General features: G+C 37.9%; 1 protein-coding gene across 1 annotated transcript; it reads right to left on the bottom strand.

Moving 5' to 3' along the window:
• Nucleotides 1–1,897: 1,897 nt before the first annotated feature.
• On the bottom strand, nt 1,898–19,570 carry uroc1 (urocanate hydratase 1). Its single transcript, XM_088338386.1, has 19 exons — nt 19,295–19,570; nt 17,170–17,300; nt 16,986–17,079; nt 16,852–16,911; nt 13,688–13,816; nt 13,554–13,615; nt 11,598–11,664; nt 11,389–11,532; nt 11,192–11,280; nt 11,006–11,068; nt 10,464–10,643; nt 10,290–10,387; nt 8,640–8,712; nt 8,307–8,496; nt 8,130–8,228; nt 5,915–6,014; nt 5,736–5,817; nt 2,437–2,536; nt 1,898–2,332 (listed from the first exon to the last, which is right to left on the bottom strand). Exons 1-19 carry the CDS (start codon nt 19,418–19,420, stop codon nt 2,192–2,194), a joined length of 2,028 nt encoding a protein of 675 aa, XP_088194512.1. The 5' UTR covers nt 19,421–19,570; the 3' UTR covers nt 1,898–2,191.
• Nucleotides 19,571–21,514: the final 1,944 nt, after the last annotated feature.

Raw genomic sequence — 21,514 nt, 5'->3', positions numbered from 1 at the left:
TTGCGCATCCTTTCGCTTTTGAATGAAGGTGATGCAAAACAATCTCCCCACTTGCATAAGTTCTCTCATTCAATAGAAAACTACGAGAGACAGAGAGAGCTATAGAACGAGACAAAGACAGACCGAGGGAGAGACATAGTGAGACAGAAAGAGACGCAGAGTGACCGAAAGATAATCATGTTTGTTTGACATTATTTGGGTAAAATTATTTTTATTTACAGCATGTGAGGAAAATTGTGAGTGTAAAGGCCTATATATATTCAGTAAGTGACTTTTTTGGGGTTAGTTATTAGGCAATGCGTCTGAGTTTTTATATCTGTATTAATATCCATCAGGGCAGCACTGTGGTGCAGTGGTTAACGTGTGTGCGGCACAGTTCTGTGTTCGTGAAATCAAACCTTCCTGTGTGGAGTTTGCATGTTCTCCCCGTGCTTGCGTGGGTTTCCTCCGGGCCACATTCCAAAAACATGCATGTCAGGTTTATTGGCCAGTCCAAATTGTCCCTAGGTGTGAATGAGCAATTGAAATGTTTGTCTGAAATGTGTGCCCTGTGAATGGCTGACAACCAGTTCAGGGTGTCCCCTGCCCAATGCTCGAAGTTACCTGGGATGGGCTCCCGCAACCCTGCTGAGGATGAGGGGTGCATATAATGGATGGATGGATTTAAATATGACCCTGCCTATCTTTAGTGGTGATAGTCGGATTGAAACATCTATTTATTTAGTTGTAATTATGTAGCTGCAGTTTTATTTTATTTTTTGTAACCAGTAGTGGCCTTGAGCATCATCATTAGGTCTATTACCCTAATTCTTTGAATAGAATATACAAGGACAGAAAACATTTATTTCAGCTCATGATTACATGTGATCAGTTCTAGTCATTAATGTTATTTGGCCAATGTTTGACACCTCCCTTTCTTTATTCGAAACAATTCAAAACCAGGAGAGGAAGGTGTCTCGGACACTTCAAATGGACACATTCGTAAATCAGGTGCATCAACAGGCATGTTTTTGAATGCCACATCAAGCAAATTATCTCTTACCCCATTAACAAAATACAATTAATCCAATTAAGCCAGTGGTATTCAGTGTTGGGAATAACGCCGTTTTAAATAACGCCATTACGTTACTGCATTGTTTTTCAGTAACGCGGTAATCTAACGAATTATTTTTTCCTGCCGTTAAAACGCTGTTGCTGTTACTGACGGTCAAAAGCGGTGAGTTACTTTGGCTCCAGTGCGCCAACCGAGGCGTGTCCCATCACACCTGACGTTTCTACCAGCGGCGCGTTTTTTCCACGCTTCTCTAATTTGTTTGCATCACGTCTTTTCGCATCATGTCACTATTTAAAATAACGACTTCTATATAGTTGGATAGCGATTACGAACATGGTATTTACCAATGCGTTGAAAGAAAAGGCAAACGAGGGCTGGTTCGGGAAAACTTTGAGCAACCCGACTCGTGTCGTTCGCGAGCCGGCGCTTGGAAGTAAACAAAAAGAGGTTTCCTCTGAGATGCCTTTTTTTCTTATGATTAAGTAACATGCACTTTTTGGGGATTCTGTGTTGTTGACTTTAAATTGGTTGAGCATAAAAAAGATTAAAATTGTTTTGTATTTGATCTTTTTTGTAGATTTATTAATAGTTTCATTACATTTCCTGTGTTTTAGTGTAATTGTGTTTGTACAAAAATGTTAAGTTTATTCTTTTTTTATTGAACTGTGGAATCCCCTAACGCTGAACTTTTTGGCAAATGCATAATAGATTTATAATCATCTTATGGACCAGTAGTATGAGAATGACGGTAAAACACCTAAGTATTTGCACTCGTGAGCTATATTCTGTGACTCATTTGTGCCCAGAATATTCTGTAAATAAAACCCACACAGGGATTGCTCATCCTTTTTCAGCCTTTATTTTGATATCCTACCTTCTCGCTACCCGGAATCAAACAAACACGCAGAAGAGGAAAATGTCTATTACCAAACAATATTTAGGGCTACCTCATTCTGAGAACGAGAGACACATTTAAAAAGGCCTATCTATACACAACACCTTTAGAGTCTTGTGCATAAAATGTGATTTAGTGAAAAATATATTAAATCAATTTAAAACACCTCCTTCATTAGGCAATGTGTGCATCATGAAACCAAGCAACTGGTGTTGTCATTCAGATATTCGGTCTCTTCGAAGTCATCCCTGCAGGGCCCGATCCAGAACGCGCTCGTCATTTACAGGGAAGGGCATGGTGACCCGGAGCTTCCGGTTCTCTTCCATTGTGCGCTGGATTGTCTCGTAGGCATTTGAGTTCCCACACCAGCTGCGACGTGCAACCTTGGTTGGAAAGAGAGAGACGGGAAAGAAAGTGAGAGGGAACGAGAGTCATTTGGACAGGATGCAAGGCATCGTCCAAATCCGCTTAGTTTGTATGAGCTTACCCCGTTGGAGACGTCCCAGTTGAGCATAAGCGAGGCGCGCTTGGCCGCTTCTTCAGAACCGTCCAAAAGCAAGCCAAATCCTCCGTTCATTACTTCGCCCCTGCACGTAGGTGGCGCAAGAGACAACAGGTTCAGGTTACAGTTGCTGCTAAAAACAGAGGGCCTTCTTGCAGTTTTTTTTCAACCAGTGTGCCGTGATAGCTTGTCTGGTGTGCCACCGGAACATGCCCTATTTTATATTTGCAGAAAAGCATTGTTCGGTATACAGTACTTACTTTCTTCCAGTGATCAGCAGGGTAACTCAAAAATTCATCCATATTTGCAGGTGGCAACAGAGTACCTTTTTTTTAACAGGAAGAACTGTCTCAGAAAATTATAATATTGTAATACAATTCCTTATCAACTGTAATGTATTTTTAAATTTCATACATTCGGGATTTATTACAAATCAAAAGGAAGAATTGCAAACCTTTGATTGGTTTATTATTGTTTATTATGACGAAAACACAGATATCATGAAAAGGTATACCAGTAGTCTGTAAGCCATAATCCCCCATCCATCATCTTCCGCTTATCCAGGGTCGGATCGTGGGGGCAGCAGCCTTAACAGGGAAGCCCAGACCTCCCTATCCCCAGCCACTTCTTCCAGCTCATCCGACGGGATCCCGAGACATAGTCTCTCCAATGCGTCTTGGGTCATCCCCTGGGCTTCCTGTCGGTGGGACATGCCCGGAACACCTCCCGATGCCTCCAGGAAGCATCCTTATCAGATTCCCAAGCCACCTCAACTGGCTCCACTTAATGCGCAGGAGCATTGGCTCTACTCAGAGTCCCTCCCGTATGACTGAGCTTCTTAACTTATCTCAAAGTGAGAGCCCAGACACCATGTTTTTCGGTCACAACCCACAGTTCATGACCATAGGTGAGGGTAGGAACTTAGATCGACTGGTAAATCAAGAGCTTTGCCTTTCGGCTCAGCTCCCTCTTCACCTCGACGGAGCGGTACAGGGTCCGCATGATAGCAGCCGCTGCACCGACCCGTCTGGCGCTCTCCCGTTCGCATTGCATCTCTGCTTTTTGCAGAAGATGTGGTGCTGTTGGCTTCCTCAGGACGTGATCTTCAGCTCTCACTGGAGCGATTCGCAGCCGAGTGTGAAGCAGCCGGGATGAGGATCAGCACCTCTAAGTCCGAGACCATTGTACTCAGCCGAAAAGGGTGGCACGCTCCCTCCGGGTTGGGGATGAGATCTTGCCCCAAGTGGAGGAGTTCAAGTATCTTGAAGCCATAATCAGCAATATCAAAATAATAAAAGGCTTGCAGTATTTCAGTTGATTGGTAATGAATACATAATGAATGATTTTTCTTTTATTTGCATTACAGAAAATACATAATCACAATATTCAAATTTTCTTCGACAGTCCTATACTAATTCCCTGGTCATGAGGTACAACTGAATTTAATAGTATATTATGTATCAGGAAGCGGTTTAAGATTGCACTGCAAGAAATAGTAAAATAAATCGAATAAAAACAATTGAATAATTTTCTCTTTTCAATTATTGTCTTATTTTACAAAAAAAAAGAAAACATTAAGAATCTAGTAAAAAATGTTCTACTAGGACATAAGTTATGCTGATTTTAATTATTATACCTTGTTATTTTTCTTCAAAAACAAGATTACTGCAAATTCATTAACCAAAATGAATAACTTGTATTACCCTGTAAGCCACGGTGACTATGAATGATAACAAAAACTTTATCGTGTCATTTGAGGCAACATAATAATTCAAGAAGAAAAAAAAACACCCGAAACTGGTGCCAAAATTTAAACATTTCTATGGTGTGCATTGACATTATTTTTAAAAAGGGCCTTGGCTGAAAAAAGGTTGTAAAAACTGCTCTATTATATATTAACACAAGAGCCTCACATTGACTTGACTATTGCCACAACAATTTCTAAATAAAAAATGGAGTACTTGATCTAGTTTTATGTATTCGTGTATTTATTTGACTTATAATTTACCCAAGTGACTAATAAACTATGATACATGTCTCCACCACATGGATCCTAATTTGTAGTTAATGGTAACCCTTTTCATTATTTAGTATTTTCCGCACTATGAGGCGCACCGGGTTATAGGGCGCACCCCGAAAAAATAGTTTTTGGTCCTATATTTGACATACATAAGACGCACCGGATTATAAGGTGCTACAATGGGAACGTCGACAAAACAGTCAGATAGTTCAGTCAGACTTATTACCCCCTTAACATTCCGAAAGCTTGCAAAGAAGCAAATACACGTCAAGAACACGTGCGGATGCGGTGTCCGTACGATGTCATTCAAATGCATCGTTCCAAATATCATTTGGAAGGTTAAAGTCTTGGGATTCAAGAAATGCCAACCATTCCTTAGTTTCTATTTTCTTTTTCGCTCGCAACTTTACTGTGCATATGACAATAAACACTTTTGAGTTTAATTTAAAAATAGACACTCCATTCCATCCATTATTTGCACAGCTTATCACAGAAACATCGAGTTCAGTCTGAAACAAGATACAGGGAAAATATATAGCCGGAGTAGCTCACCGAAGTCGTTGTGTTCAATAATAATGTGCAACCATGGTCCTCTTATATCCGTGAGTGTAGTAAATCCAGGAGAATAAAATATTTACAAATACAGAATTGTAAAAAATGCTTTCTCTATGCCGTCAACCCAATGTGTGATTCACATTCATCTTTTTCGGCCAATTGCAGGTTTTGTTTTGCCGCTTTAGCCTATGCCAGCCTATAAATGATAAAAAGGATCCGCCCCCTTTACCTCCGAATAACTTTAGCCAATAGTGATCGATTCAAATGATGATTGACACATTGGTTAGCCATTGAAACACCGGTAAATAAATCCCAGCATACACCGCGGACTACTTGGCCTTCGGGGGAAAATCTATTCGGCGTCTGCTGCATTAGTTGCAAGACTTTGTGATTTAATTTTGATCCATAAATAAGGCGCACTGTATTATAAGGCGCATGGTCAGCTTTTGAAAAAAATAAAGGCTTTTAGGTGCGCCTTGTAGTGCGGAAAATACGGTACTTAAGGCTCAGCGTGTTTAGATTTCTGTACATTTGTACTTTTCATAAATATTTCATAGTTGGTTGAAGGCAAAGCAAATACCCAGATATAGTAACACAGTGTTCCCTCTCAATTTTCCCAATTCACCAAATTATGCGTATTGCTCATGATTTTGTGCGTCTCCCTAGGAGGAAATTAATTGGATATCGCTCGTGCACAATGTTGACTCACCAGCCAACGCCACCCCCATTGTGCAAGGCCACCCAGGTGGCGCCTCTGAACGCATCGCCGACGAAGTTCTGGACTGCCATATCTACAAGAGGTAAACAGTCATGTGAATCAACAATGACTGCAGGAATCAAGAAGTTCCTAAACTTATGAGCATTTGTCTAACGTCTGCAACAACACACCTGCACAAAATGCAGAACCATCATACACGTTGGAGGTCTCTCTGAAAGGGCTGTCGGTACCACTCACGTCATGGTGGTCTCTGCTTATTACCACTGGAGCCTGATACACATAAAAGCACCATTATGAGGGGATCGGCAAATTGTTAAGAAATAATAATGTATGGATTGATCAATATCTATGCATCCATCAGATAAGTAGTTGTAAGGAATTACTTTTCTCCCTTTGCATTTTTCCTCTTTGCATCTGAGTAAGACGGGTAAAACATGCGCTGAAGCTGAATACTTCAGTTTAAGTGTTTATTACAGAATATTCCAGGCACAAATGGGGTGCAGAACAAAGTTGTGTGATTCACAAGCGCATGGTCAAAATGGCTGATAATCACCTTTGTACTAGGAGGAGGGAATATGACAAAAACAAAATATTTGAGGGGGTGAAAAAAATCCCTGCCTTATACCAGCCCTTTATCTAAACTAGGTCTGGTAAGTACTGATCAAACTCGAGGCTTTATCCTAACTGCAAACTTGAAAAACACAACTTGAAGCTATGTAGAGACTGAAGAATAACTGTATGAATGGATACATCAAGAAGTAAAGTTATTAAGTCAAAAAGTAAATAATTACACCTAATTATATAAATAACCATGAAGTGGATTGGTTACTCTCTCTATTGGATTGGCTAAATAATTGAAGGAGCTATAAATGACTCAAATGATAAAATTATAAAAAAGGTTATAAATGAAAAAAACTTAACAATCATGACTAATTATATATATATATATATATATATATATATATATATATATATATATATATATATATATATATATATATATATATATATATATATATATATATATATATATATATATATTTATATATAATAAATATTGGTATGACAACACTAGTTATGTAGCAATTTAACTAGCTAGATTCCTCATATATTCTGTGCCAATACAGCTAGTGGCTACTGTATCTAAAGTTTGCAATCTAGCTAGCCACACTATCTATTTAGCTACCTGATAGGTAACTAGCATGCTTGCTCTTTAGCTATTTAGTTTGTTAGTTTCAGTAGATGCTATTTACGGTGGGTAGAATTTAACCACAGCATCAAGCAAGCTACAGTATGTTTCTATCTAGCTACTTTATATTTACCGTAATTACCGGCCTATAGAGCGCACCTGATTATAAGCCGCACCCACCACATTTTAAGAGGATAACCACTTTTGTACTTACACAAGCCGCACCTGTATATAAGCCGCATGCGCCCACATTAAAAGTTTACGCTAATTTAATTTGTGCACAAGCTAAGAAGTTGCAGTCTTCCTCGGCGCATATATTCGAAGTTGCAGTCTTCCTCGGCGCATATATTCCAGCGGTCTAAATCTTACCTTTTGTACTCGAGCGCCGCTGGCGGCCGTTAGAAAAATTACACAAATTGGCTGCATCACTGAATAAGCCGCAGGGTTGAACGTTTGGGAAAAAAGTAGCGGCTTAAAGTCCGGAATTTACGGTAACTAGGTATGTAGATATTGCATTAGCCAACTTCAGAATATTTCTCTCATTTTAAGTAGCATTTTGTTTTATCTTTAAATTTTTGGAACTTGTTTCTCAAATTAAATGAGAATTATATAATCACAATAATAGAATTTATATGATCATTGAGTCTTAAAATGAGCAAAATATCCAATATAGCGGGGGGGGGGGGGGGGGGGGTAATTATTTTATCTCCAAAATAATGTCTACCAAAATAACAATAAATAAGCTTCATGTGCTTAAAAGAAGCTGAATGATATTCCATCTGCCATTATAGACAATCTTGCTTATTTTAAAACATTTGAAAATATATATATTTAAATTAAGAGTAATAAACTTAAAAAAGCTAGGTTTTCCACCAATTTTGAATTTTTGTTTTCAGTTCTATCAATCCAGCCATCTATCACTATCCATCACTCTATCCATCTATCATCACTCCATCACAATATCTATCCCTCAACCACAACATTTATCCTTCAACCACAATATCTATCCTTCAATTACAATATCACTCTATTACTCTCACTTTATCACTCTCATGCCATCACTCTCTCCATCCATTACTCTCTCATCCATCATTTTTACTCTATCCATCACTTTCACTCTTTCCGTCTATCAATCTAGCGAGCAAAGTTAATTACCCACCCCAGAATACAACAAAAAGCATGCCATATTCACTTACCGTAACCTTTCCATCAGAAACAGCGCGGTTGATAGCCAAAGCGATGGAAACTCTTCCCTTCTGATCTGAGTAGAGAATTCTGGCTTGGGATCCCACAACCTGCAGGGTCAGATGATACTCATGCTTGAAAATAAAAAAATAAAAATCTCCTGTAACGTAAATAGGGATACTACACACCATCTGGTGTTTTCCGGCCTCTCTGATCCAAAGGATGTTGTCGTTGTACTGCTGTCGGACTTTGTCGCTCACGCCGGCGCTCAACTCTTCAAGGACCGAGGCGGCAATTTTATCCGTTATAGATAGGTCCTCTGGATTGCCAGAGGTGCACACCCAACGAAACGGGCCAAAACCCAAGGAGAAAATGTCCCTGGGAGGCAACGCATTCAAATTATTGCTCACGAGTGAAAGCTCCAAGTGTAGGTGACTTGAATCATTTTTAATATTGAAAAAAAAAAAATAATTATATATATATATATATATATATATATATATTAGTATGAATTGACTCACCCCATTATGTGTTGTACGTAGGACGGGTAGCGAAATTCTGTGGCTCCGCCTCCGACTTTTTCCACTTTGGCTCCTGAAAACAGGAAACGGAATATTCTTGAGTTGCATTCAGGACTCATAAAATGTAAAACAATTCGTTGATTGTTGTTATTTTACTTGACTAAGTCTAAGTTTTAACTTTTTGAACAATAAATTCCCTGGATCAGTTGCAATTGGCAATAAAACACCTTTTATTAATTTCAACAATTTAATTTTATTCTGCCATGAAAAATAGTACTTACTTTAAGTATTATTTTTCATTTATTTTTAAAAGATTGACCAAGAATGTTATTTTTCAACTTTTTCTCAAGTAATATTAAAGGGACCCTGTAACATTTGACCACTAGATGTCATTGTGTAACCAAAAATGATTGCTACAAAACAAGGAAGAATACAAACTACGGAGACTCAAAGTTACCACATCGCACCGTTTTGTGTCTGATGTTTTTGCAAAGCTTTTCACAGGGTTTTTGGTCATTGGGGGTACCCTTAGCAGCAAGATGAAATAATAATTCATAATAATGGTAAAAAACACATGTTTATATGATAGATCAAGTATTTTTGCCTATTTTTCAAATCAATATTGTTTATTTTTCTCTAGGAGTCACTAAATAACACATACACTGTCCCTTTAAAGATATTTCATTTTCAACCTTTTTCTCAAGTAATGTTTAAAAAAAAGATTGTTTTATTATAATCAGGAAAACTATTCAAAATTAGCATAATTTTAAAGTATTTAACATTTTAGACAATTATTTTCTTGTTATAAGGACTATATTTACTGGCAAAACAGCTTGTAAGAAAATTTTGAAAAAAATATTTTGAAATACTAAAACAATACCACAAAAAAAAGTAAAACAGGCTAAATATTTTGCAGTATTCTGTTATGAAATTCAGTCCCACATGCAGTACATCAACTTTGTTCATAGGCTGGAATTAATCCAAAACCTGTTACATTTTATGCAGAGCACTATAAAGAGCACTCCCAAAAAAGTCTTTTGTGTCATACATTTCACATATACGGCGCACCGGACTATAAGGTGCGAGAAATTAAAACCACACAAAGCGCTAGGGTTGCATTAAAAATGAATAAACATAGTTAAATTAGAATAATTTATTTCATAGAACATAAATTATCAATATGACTTCTGGTTTCACCACTAAAGCTAATTTTAGCAACAAGCAATTCGCATGTTAACTACTGGAGGGCACTCGAAGACCACTATATATGTTTCTCAAAGGCAAAACAGTGACCATGCAGTATTAGTCAATTTTAATTATGCATTGTAAAATTCATCCACTGTATTTTTAAGCACAATAGGCGCAGTTTCAAATTTAAATTTGGGGTTTTTAGGTGCACCTTATAGTCCAGAAAATTTGGTCATTAAAAGTCACATAAATGTTAACTAATTAAATATATTTAATCTGATATTCGCACATTAATGCAGCTTTGAAGGAATCAAGAAATACAGACAAAAACGGTGCGTTCTAAATGACCTGAAATAGCCTATACAAAGGTAATTTTACCTGAATTTCTGAAACAACCTGCGATATTAAGTTTTTTGCGCATGCTAAATTGTAAATTACATGATGTTACTGAAATTAGCATACCAGCTCTTTGCGCCTCAAGCAGGAAAGCGTTGCCGTAGTCCCAAAAGAACATGCCAGCATCCGAAAGCTTGTTAATAGCAGTTACATGTCTCTGAAGGCTGCCGAAAAAGAAAAAAACAAACGTGTTAGCGACTTGTGCTCAAAGATTGCATCGACTGAAATTGCTACAAGCACCTCTCCTTGACCATGCTGCGGAATCGACTGGGATCGGTAGACATGAGCTGGTTGGCCTGGCGGAAACTGAGCTGGACTGGATAGTAGCCCCCGTTGAAAGGGTTGTGGAGGGAGGTTTGGTCCGAGCCCAAATCCACCAGCAGCTCACCTGTCTTCTGGAACTCCAAAAGAAGTCTCTCCCTAGTCAACAATACAAGTATCATGGAATATCATAAGGCAAACTGGAAGGCCTCTAAATGTGATTGACTTTTGTATCTGAAGGCTTCGCTCCCTGTCCTCCTTGCAAGTTCAAATTCCATTAATGTCTTCTCTCCTGATTTTGAGTGTCTACTCAAGTTTAAACTTATAGATGTATACATCTTATATACTGTACTTTTATCATTTGTGACAGTTTTGATTTTCATTTGACATTTGTAAGGTTTCTAAGGCTACCTCTCAGTATATAATCAACTTCAATAATCTGTTGAAACCCTCAATTGTGATAGTTACAGAAGAAAAACATATCAAAAACGTGTAGAAGATTGCACTTTTTCTGCACTCACCACAAGTCCACGATGTTGCCATGGTAACCCAAACTAAGAGGAGTCTTTGAACATCTGGTTTCTCTGCAAGCCACCAAAACGCTCATTCAAAATTGCAGCAAATGCACATATCGAACGGTTGGACTAAATTTGCTATGATCTTTGCATCGTATCGCTAAATAAGAATAAAAACAATGTTCAAGTTACCTGATACGCTTAATACAATGCTCCAAATCCCCGGTCACCTCCATCAACCAGCCTTGCTCATGTCTTTTTTTGAGAGGAGCCTCGTCCACCTGACACAAATGACCCTCACTTACGACTTGACCTAAAGATCTTAACCTTAACTCATATACATCATTAATCACAAACACACTTTGCACTGAAAGTAACTGCTGCATCACCTCAGCAATGACGCCAACACAACCGGCAATGACAGCAGCTTTAGCCTGAGCCCCACTCATGCCCCCAAGGCCGGAAGTCACGAAGACGCGGCCCCTCAGATCGTCGGTCCCCAGGTACCGCCGACCAGCGTTCAGCACGGTCAGCTGCGTTGGAAATGAGATCAGAATGCAGATCGAGTTCTGGATTGGATTCAGAATCTTTTTTGTACCATAGTGCCGTGAACAATCCCTTGAGGTCCAATGTAGCAGTAGCTGCCGGCTGTCATTTGACCATACCTGAAAAAATATCCCAAAATTTGTTTTTTTTTTTCAGGAGGATGGGAAAAAAACCCCAACCAAAAACCCCACCCCCAGATTTATTAGAGATTACATGAAACATAAAAACAACAATACATTAAATACAGAAAGCTTTATAAAACAACTGCTCTTTAAAAGATGTTATAAAAATCATTGAAGGAAAATTTTGATCAGTATTTTCCAACATTTTTTAATTAAAAAGTCTCAGGACACACGGTTTGTCGAATATGTTTAAAAATTCATTTCTGGCACCAGTTTCATTAATTTATGCTTTTATCTACAGTTCTTTATTTGTAAGCTCAAATTGTTATACAGTGGGACCTCGCTACTTCGCGGTTCGATGTTCACGGCTTCAGAGCTTCGCGGTTTGTAATGGTTAATATATATATATATATATATATTTTTTTTTTTGGAAGGGTCGTTGCTATTTCGCAGATTTTCACTTTTTGCGGGTGGTTTTCGTCCCCATTAACCGCGATAACCGAGGTCTTACTGTATTGTCTAAACTTTCAGGCATTTGTAGTCACAATGACTTAAAATTTAACACACGTTATTCATTTTAGTTAATAATTTGCTGTGATTGGGTATTTTTCTGTATTCTCAACCTATTTCTCAAGTTTTACTATATTTCCATCTTTGTTTTTTTCTAGAAAAAAAAGAATTATAAAAACTATATTCTAAGTAAAATAACATGGTAATGGCTGTTTCCTCAAATGTTCTGTGGTTGATAAATGGTAGTCACCAAACACAGCTACAGCGGGTGGTTTGGAGTGGCGCTTGCCTTTGGCGATACCCAGTGGACATGTTTAAAACTGCAGGTCATTGATGTGGCTTATTTTCTCTCATGCTTCTCTCAGCATTGTCTCAAGGGCCAGATCCAACCCTCCAAACACGCCTGTTCTGGCCCACGTACTGTAGTTTGCCCACACGTGCGCTAGTGCTTTTTCTTTCAGTATTTCAAAGTTCCTGCTTTTGGTTTTGAATGCACCGTGAGTCCAGTGCAGAATGCGACAGAATGCTCTTCCTGGGGGAGGTGTGATTCTTGTCAACAGAGCGTCATACATTCGTGTCTGAATCGTCTCTACCAAATAACTTTTATAAGAAAACCCATCACAATTTCCTAAAAATAATTGTATACCAGTGGTTCTCAACTGGTCTGACTTGAGGACTCACTATTCCATCCTAATGACAAGTTGCAACCCAAATCAAGAAAACAATTCAGCTTCTCTTATTTCTTGAATGAAAGGATTGTGCCTTTTGAAGCATGGATAGCAGAATATACTCACATTTTTTCCAAGACAAAAATGACCAACAAAATCAAAACATACCGTATTTTCTCGCATACAAGCCTACATAGAATATAAGCGACCCCAAAAAACAACTTTTAAATAGCCACATACTAATATAAGTTTGTACACATTTTATTCATAAAACTTGTACCTAAACGTTGATAATTATTTTGTTATGTGAATAATAAAAATCAAAATACTGTGAAAAGTTTAAAATAAAACATTTTTGTACATCTTTTTTTTTTTAACATTGATTTCCTTCTCACACTCGATCGTTGTTGTCAACCTTATCGCTTACTTTCTTGGGACCCATTATTATGGGCAGATACATAAAACCAACAAAATCACAAAATGAAATGGGGTCCATCTCAAACACAATGAAGACGCGCCGATTGACTGAACAGGAAAAAAAGATTTTCTGTTAAGGATTGTAATTGACCTTCTGCCAGCGACCTACTGAAAACAGGTCCGCGACCCCCAGTTGGGAAACACTAACTTATACAATAGTACGGACCTCAAAACAAAAGATACATTGATTCATTTCAAATGTCTTTGCAACTGAATGACCTATCGACTTACATGGACACACCGAGCGCAAACATCCTTTCATATTGCTCTCTGGAGGAATAGTTTGGAATGACCTGAATGAAAAAAAAAAGACATTATTAGAAGAAAAAAATAAAACAATTCGTGTTGTTGTACTTTTATGGTACCATGCCGTTAGTGATGATGGCGCGGGGGGAGGAGGGTAAGCTGGGGAAGAGACCCATTGGGTGGCCGCTGTACATGACCAAAGTCTGCTCCTCCGTCATCTCGCTCAGGTAATGCATCACTAGACGGAACTGTGCAAACATAGCACATGTTGTTTTGTTCAAAAGCACAGAAAATGTCGATAGGTGAATTTTCTGTACACTTGAAGGGAAAATGATAAGACACCTGAGCTTTATTTGTTGATAAGCTTTAAAATTGGTCGTAAACAAATTAAAACTAAAATAATTCAAATAATTGATGAGTATTTTATATATCATCACTCAGTGTGGTTAAAAATGTGCCCTATATATACTGGATAGTACCACTCTGAGATTCAGAGTTGGTTTGCTTCACCACGATGGGTTTTTTTCAAATTTGAAACGACATGGAGGAAATCTACATGCAAACAATTTTCTCTCCAAGTAATACGTACTCATCAAAAGAGCCATGGGTTCCCGACCCCTGCTTAAGGGCATAAGGCAATACACACCTGAAGCTGTCATTTCACAGTGGGTAATTAAAAATAAAAAATCCAAGAATTTGTCTAACGCAATTTTAAGTAAAAAAAAGGATGGAGTAGGTGTGTATCCATCATCGTTTTGGGGAGTTTCCATTCCAGCTCTCACCGACAGAATTCATGAGCATAATGTTCTGTACTACTGCCACAGTGAATATACACACATTCATTTTATCATTACCGTACTGTGCAGAAGTTTGGGGCAATAATTACAAAAGTTCACCCCATCCCTTTCTATACTCCAAAAACGAGCAATAAGAATTATACACAAGGCAGGATACTGTGATCATAACAATATCCTATTTCGGCAGTCCAAATTATTAAAACAGTTTGATCTAGTAGAGTTTTGCACTTGCCAACTACTATTCAAAGTGAACAACGATATACTGCCAGAGAACATCCAAAAATTATTCACACAAAAAGAAGGAAGCTATAACTTGAGGGGATGTGCTAACTTTAAAATCCAACCAGTGAGAACTACCAGGAAAAGTATGTGTGTGTCTGTATGTGGAGTTAAACTTTGGAACAAATTACAAGATGAGCCTGTTCAAATCCAGCTACAAAAAACAATATTGGCAAAGTACAGAGAGGAAAAAAATAGTGTCTGAATGATGTAGCAAAAGGTAGATGTATGCAAATCAAAATTATTATTACTATATTAATGAAATAATAATTACAATTATCATAACTTTCATTAATTGTTATTGTCATTATTGGTGACTGAATGATATTAGGTGATTACTAGCATTATAGAGTTAATAGAGGGTTAAAACTAAATTAAACTGGTAGGATAAAAACAGTGATCGACGTGGTGATGGTGATGACAATGATAACGAAGAGACTGTGTATCCATAGAGCTAATGTAAATATGTATATTCAAGAGGTATTTGTTGTTTGTAAATACACAGAAGAGCTAACTGTGTGACACAATTATTAATGAAGTCAAATGAAATGAAATGAAATGAAATGAAATGAAATGAAATGATCTGCATTTATATAGCGCTTTTCAAGTCAATGACTTCCCAAAGCGCTTTACATTGTGCTTCACATTTCCCAATAGCGGCCGTGATCTGTGCAGCCATGTAAGGCGCTAACCTGCTTATTGGGGGTAACTGGGGGTTCAATGTCTTACCCAAGGACACTTCGACATGTAACACGGACAAGCCGGGATTCGAACTGGGATCCCTTAATCCTAAAACGATCGCTCTACCTCCTGAGCTACTGCCGCCCCAAATGGGTAGGATTTAATAAGCATATGCTTCTTCCTACTCCCTTTCGAACATGTACGATAACATTGTTTGTGTGTTTTTTTTTCTTCTTAGATTTGTTTTTTTAGTCATGTTAAAAATAAAAGTTGGATTAATTCTATATATATTTTTTAAACATTTTTATTCTCTTATACATTTGTATCTTTTTAACTAGCCTTGCTTTGCACTGAGGGATGAAGCACTTCATATTTTGTTGTACTCTTGTCAATAAATGTCAATAAAGGCATTTCATTCATTTATTTCAGTATATATATCGGAATACAAAACAAAAATTTAAAACGGAAATTTCCGTGCTGTCAGATCATGTTGCTTAAAATAATCTTGCTCTATAAATGTGAACCGATGTTTCCTTTTATTTTTTGCTAATGCGATCATTGTTTTATGCAAAGAAAAAAAATGTTTACTTAATATATGTCAAATCAATACTTGTACAATACTTGTATCTTTACAAATGCCTTCACAGATAACGTTTTTTTTTTTAAAAGCTCCATTTCTGAAAATCTTCTGTAAGAAAATGTATTTATATTTTTCATATTTTTGTGACGTTTAGATTATTTGATCACATTTATTACATAAAAAATATGCCAGAACCTGTGTCCCATACCAAGAAATATACCACTTTAAACTTGTCTCCACCCTTGCATTTACTTAAGATAATTGAAACTTTTAAGACCTTTATTGTTCACATAAAAATGATATCAAAACAAGGTGCAAGCAGACGTTGTATACCATCGGCAGTCTTGTAGGATCTCCTTTTTTTGGCCGTGACAGTGTTCAACTGTAAATACTGATTTCAAATTGAGGGATCTTAAGTAATACTGCAACCATTAGATGGCAGGTGTATTTACTATAGACTAAGATGTTTTTGCTGTTTAGGAGGGGTCTTTTCCATCCTCAAAGTCGCCAATCTCTGAAAATGTTGATCTTTCTGCAATAATTTGTTTTAAGAATAAATCACTGTCGCCTGCCTTTTTCTGCTCTTAAAAAGGCCTCTAGCATGTCATTGTTATGTCATTTTCATCAGTAATTTAGAGGTAGACTGCTCGTCTTGGGGCAGAGGGGTCGCAGTTTCTATTCCCTATTCCTCCGGGTTAAATATCGAAGTGTCCTTGACCAAGACACTGAACCCCCAAATAAACAGGTAGGTGCCTTGCATGGCTGACGCCGCTATCGGTGTGAAATACATTGTAAAGCGCTTTGGGAGGTCCTTCAATGACTTGAAAAACGCTATATAGACCATTTTACAATTTAAATTGGAGGTCAATCAGTGGACAATATGAACCGATTATTTTTCATAAAAGGTACCTGATGTTCTGATAGTAAAAGGAGGTTATGACTATACCTGAGCCCAGTTACTGAAAACTTGCCCGTTTCCTCCATAGGTGACGAGCTCCTGGGGAAACTAAAACACAAACTCCTGTTAGAATTATCAAAAGTGAGAACTGAAAACAAACAGTTGTAGAAGAAGTACAGTACCTGAGCCACAGCCGGGTCCAAGTTGTTCATGATCATTAGCATGATGGAAGCCGCTTGGCGTGTACGACACGGGTACTCGTGGATCGGGTACGCTCTGAGCAAAACAGCAACCCCCCAAAAAACAAAACAAAACCGTCAACATTCCCTTTTCTTACTGTCCTTAAAGTCGTGCGCATCATCTTACCTCATGCGTAAGGCAGGACAAAAGCGATACATGTAAATGTGGCCGTACTGCCGCAGCTCTTGTGCAAACTCAGGTGCAAGTGTTGCATGATGAGCCGTGGGGAAATAACGTAGAGCGTTTCTCAATGCCAACTAAAGGATGAGATAAGATTTAATTTGCAAGGATTGTTGAGTACCGATACTAAACCATTTAAACAGTATCCACAACCCCATAGAGGCCATTTATCAGTCAGGACGCTGAAATGAAAGGGATGTTATATTGCCTTTAAATAAATGCAATGTTATTAGTCGGGTGCATCATTTGAGGTGTCCATAAACAGATACAATCATACTATTCCTGCATCATTTTGCATTGACACTGACAAGGCTTCTAACATAGGTAGCATTAAGATCCCTTCAAAGTCATTAAACATATTCACAGTCTTGCCCTTAGTTAAAGGTGGGGTGCATTTGTTGAGGTGTTCTTAAAAGAATTTAAAGTTAAATATACTCTCTCTTAAGTATGTGTTACAATGCCCGATTGGGTTCAAAGAGATCTAATGCTTTATTTTCCACAGCGCCTATCTGCTTCGATCTTTTATCAGAGCTGTTCAAGGCGGAACACAATAGGTTTCAGGAAAAGGAGGCAGTGCTGGAGAGTGACGTCATGCTCGTCCCTAAAGGTTTTTTTTTCTCTCTGTGTTTTATGAAAATGGTGCAGGTTAAAAAGGGCCTGCTTCTAGTATAGTCCAAACCCCAGGAAAGATAAAAAAATAAGTTTATTGCGTTTATGTGCGTCTAAGAAACGCACGCACTTGCACTCGCATCATGAATGAGCTGACCGAGGCTGCGACGACGACACAAGCCAAGAGGTGGCTGCAGAAAAATTGGGAAGGAAATTTTATATATCAAATGGTATTGTATATGATTGCTCAACATTTGGATATCGACCATCCATAGTCATTAGTGTTTCTTAAAAAGGTAGTTAAGTAAAGAAATGTTTTTAAAATATGTTCTTTTAACATCCAAAAGTCTTACTAGAAAATGTTTGTGGAATATGGTCTCAAGTGTTTTCTGAAGCAGAGTCGTGATTGATAGTAACATTTACCTTAAGCAAATGTTATAGCAAGTGGAAATTCGGTGGATTTTGTCATTGGTTGCTGCTTTTGAGTATATATTTCATATTCTGATATTTTTTGTCGTGTTTATTTAGTAAATTAAGAAAATTGAAACTTAAAATCGGCTAAATTGAGGTTGCTGCCCCCGCGACCCGAGCCCAGATAGCGCAAGAAAATGGACGAATGGATGTTGGATTGTTTTACCTATTTGTGGTATTTATTCTTCAAAATAAGCAAAATTATTAACCATCTGCTAAATAAGATAGTTTTGCTCATTTTAAGATAAATTTTCCATCAAGATTCGAAAAAAATAAAGGCCCAAAATTAACAAAACAATCCATCGACAATATAAAACAATGTAATTGTTTTTCCTCATTTTAATGGAGAAATAAGATGGAAGATCCTCAAATAAGAAAAAATGAGCAACACGTTTTTCTTTTTTTCTGCAGTAGATTTTTAAGATAGTAGACACTCAATCCTTTGAGGATTGACCAGTCTTTGATTTACTTTTGACCAAAAGTGACCTTAGTGAACAATCAATATTAGTGCAACACAATCGCCAACAGTGATGTTGTAACACGGTTACAGAACATATCCTTATGATGTAACAGGCTTCACCAGATTTTTTTTCCATTCGGAGGCAGCCGGACAAGATAAAGTACCCAGTATGTTTGACATCAATGGCGTTGAATGTGTCAAGATTTTCAGTTGATTGAAGATTGACTAACCCTTCTAAAACTGGAGGTTTATTCTGGGGTACTGATTAACATGAAGGGCTACCAGTTTGACAAGTTATACACCTTGAAAAGAAGGATTTAGCCTTTGTAGTTATCATGTGCTCTGATCATTTCATTTTGACCTTAAACGTATTAAAAAACAACTTTTGCTTCAGTTTAATCCTGCAACGACAAAGCTTGGTTGATTTTCAAGATAATCATCCCCAAAACAAGAAAATAAATCTAGTTCTCAGCTAAGGACAAACCCGACAACTTTGCAGGTTATATCTGCGAAATGACTGAACGTACATACCCTTTCCTCTTGGACCGTGAGGTTCGGGGTCCGAATGGGTGCATGGGGGACATTTGGGTCCCTTCCTCGGTTCGTGGGCAAATGGTCCAGAGGTAAACCGCTGCAAATCTCCTTTAGGGTAGCCATTCTGTCGAGTCTTCAACATTTAAAGAATGTAGGACTGCTGATGAATACCTGAGAGGACTCATTTCCCAGTTGCTTCATTGGCTTTTTGGTTATCTTGCCCCTCAAAGGCCACCAATGACAGGCGAGGATGTTCGAGAATTAATTATTGATCGCCGAAGGGAGTTTGAAGCGTGAGCGCCTCAGTGGTCAAACTTACCTCTGACCCCTGGTCCTTGCGTACACTAAAGTGAGCGGGAGAACCTTTGAACAAGAGAATAAACAGCTTAAAACGTTGTGTGCTGGTGGCATCGCACATAATAAACCATATTCACTAATATAAATTTTTTATTGCATAATTTCACTCACGTGATTGTTCAGAAGCTTTTTTTAAATAATTGATATCGGTGTGGGCAAACGTTTTGAACAAGGGCTGGGGGGACAAGTCTGATTGATGTATTTAATATGTATTTTATATTTTAAAATGAATACCTCGACAATATATAAAGAAAAAAGATAACATTAGCTTGTACATACTTTTTCGTTTGCATTTACCCACGAGTTATTTTTCATAATATATTTGAAAAAAATTCATCCGATTGGCTTTGAAAAACTTAAAAATACAAACAACTATATTTGTTTAGAAATAAGAACCCAAATTAAAACCAAAAGTAAACCGATACACTGCCTAACAAAATAATTTAGCACAGACACTTTTTCGTATTTTTTTTGTTAAAAAAGTTTAAAATATCCAATAAAGTGTGTTCCACTTGATGATTGTGTCCCACTTATTGATGATTTCTCACAAGAAATTAAATTTTTATATCTTTATGTTTGAAGTCTGAAATGTGGCAAAAGGTCACCAAAGTTCAAGGGGGCCAAATAGTTTCGCAAGCCACTGTATTTTCTAAGAATCAAAAACATGTGAGACAATCTGGAAGTGGAACCAAATTATTTCAACATTTTATATTACATTTACAAAAAAAAAAACATAATGTGTTGCAAAAATATTGCCCCCGTTCTCTCAGGACAGTCAACGGACTCCAGATGTTTGATGACTTCTGAATGATGTAAATGACTAGAAAGGACAGACAGAACTCACTGGTATGTCATTAAGTTCCAGCATACTGAAGACCAAATAAATCACCGGGCAGATAAAGTTATGAAAAAGCTCATAGCAGGAATAGGAAACAAGAATGTGTCTAATGCAGGCACATTGGAAACAATAACATAAAAATTGAGAAAGCATGAAACCACTGCAAACCTACCAAGACCTAGCTGTCCCACTATAAACCTTCGGCCTAAACAATGAGAAAAATGAATCAGAGAATCAACTAAGAGGCCCATGATCACATTGGATGACCGTCAGGCATACACAGCTGTGGGACAATAAGACCACTATAAGTCATGCCCTGCATAAATCTGCTCTTTATGGAAGAGTGGCAAAAGGTAAGCACTCTCTGAAAGATTATCATAAAAAGGCTGGCGTTTGCAAAAAGCCACAAGGGAGACATAACTAACATGTGGAACAAGGTGCTCTGATCAGATGAGATTCAAATAGAATTTTTTTGGGACGAATGCAGAGCGATATGTTTGGCACAAGAGTAACACTGTACGTTTCCCTTAAGACACCATCCCCACCGTCAAACATGGTGGTGCTAGCATTATGGGAAGATGGATGAAGCGCAAAAAAAAAAGGGTAAATCTGGCAGAAAATCTTTTGGAGTCTGCAAGACACCTTCCAACAGATTCAGATTTACTTTATTGTCATTCGTGTACATGTGTATACAGAACGAAATGTCGATACATCTGACCCGCACAGTTTCCTTGAGCGTCAGTCGGGATAAGATTAACCATGTTTTCGTCAGAATTTTAGCGCAGCAGTTCGTCATCTCGCGGTTCGATGTTACTTCCAGTTGTAAATGGTTCAGTTTATTGTCCAGAGAGCGAACGTTGGAGAGGAAAATGGATGGGAGAGGCGTTTTGAAGGGTTTAGCCTTTAGCATAGCGGTTAGCCCGGCCCGACAACCTCGCTTCCTCCTCCGGTCACGCCGCTCTCTTGCCACTCTGCTATGTAGGCCGCTGGGTCTTGTTGACATAGCAGCCCGTGGCTAAAAC

This window comes from Urocampus carinirostris, chromosome 6, assembly GCF_059441175.1.
Source record: "Urocampus carinirostris isolate Australia breed hairy pipefish chromosome 6, RoL_Ucar_1.0, whole genome shotgun sequence".
In the NCBI taxonomy this organism is placed as follows: domain Eukaryota; kingdom Metazoa; phylum Chordata; class Actinopteri; order Syngnathiformes; family Syngnathidae; genus Urocampus; species Urocampus carinirostris.
This window is presented reverse-complemented; position numbering and strand designations above follow the sequence as displayed.

Excerpts from the sequence above, each read along its gene's own strand:
- uroc1 (XM_088338386.1), bottom strand. The coding sequence starts at position 19,420 with ATGGCTACCCTAAAGGAGATTTGCAGCGGTTTACCTCTGGACCATTTG. Across the intron at positions 8,713-10,289 it reads GCTTGAGGCGCAAAGAGCTG|GAGCCAAAGTGGAAAAAGTC; the intron begins GTATGCTAATTT and ends TCCTGTTTTCAG. Across the intron at positions 5,818-5,914 it reads TGGTTCTGCATTTTGTGCAG|ATATGGCAGTCCAGAACTTC; the intron begins GTGTGTTGTTGC and ends TACCTCTTGTAG.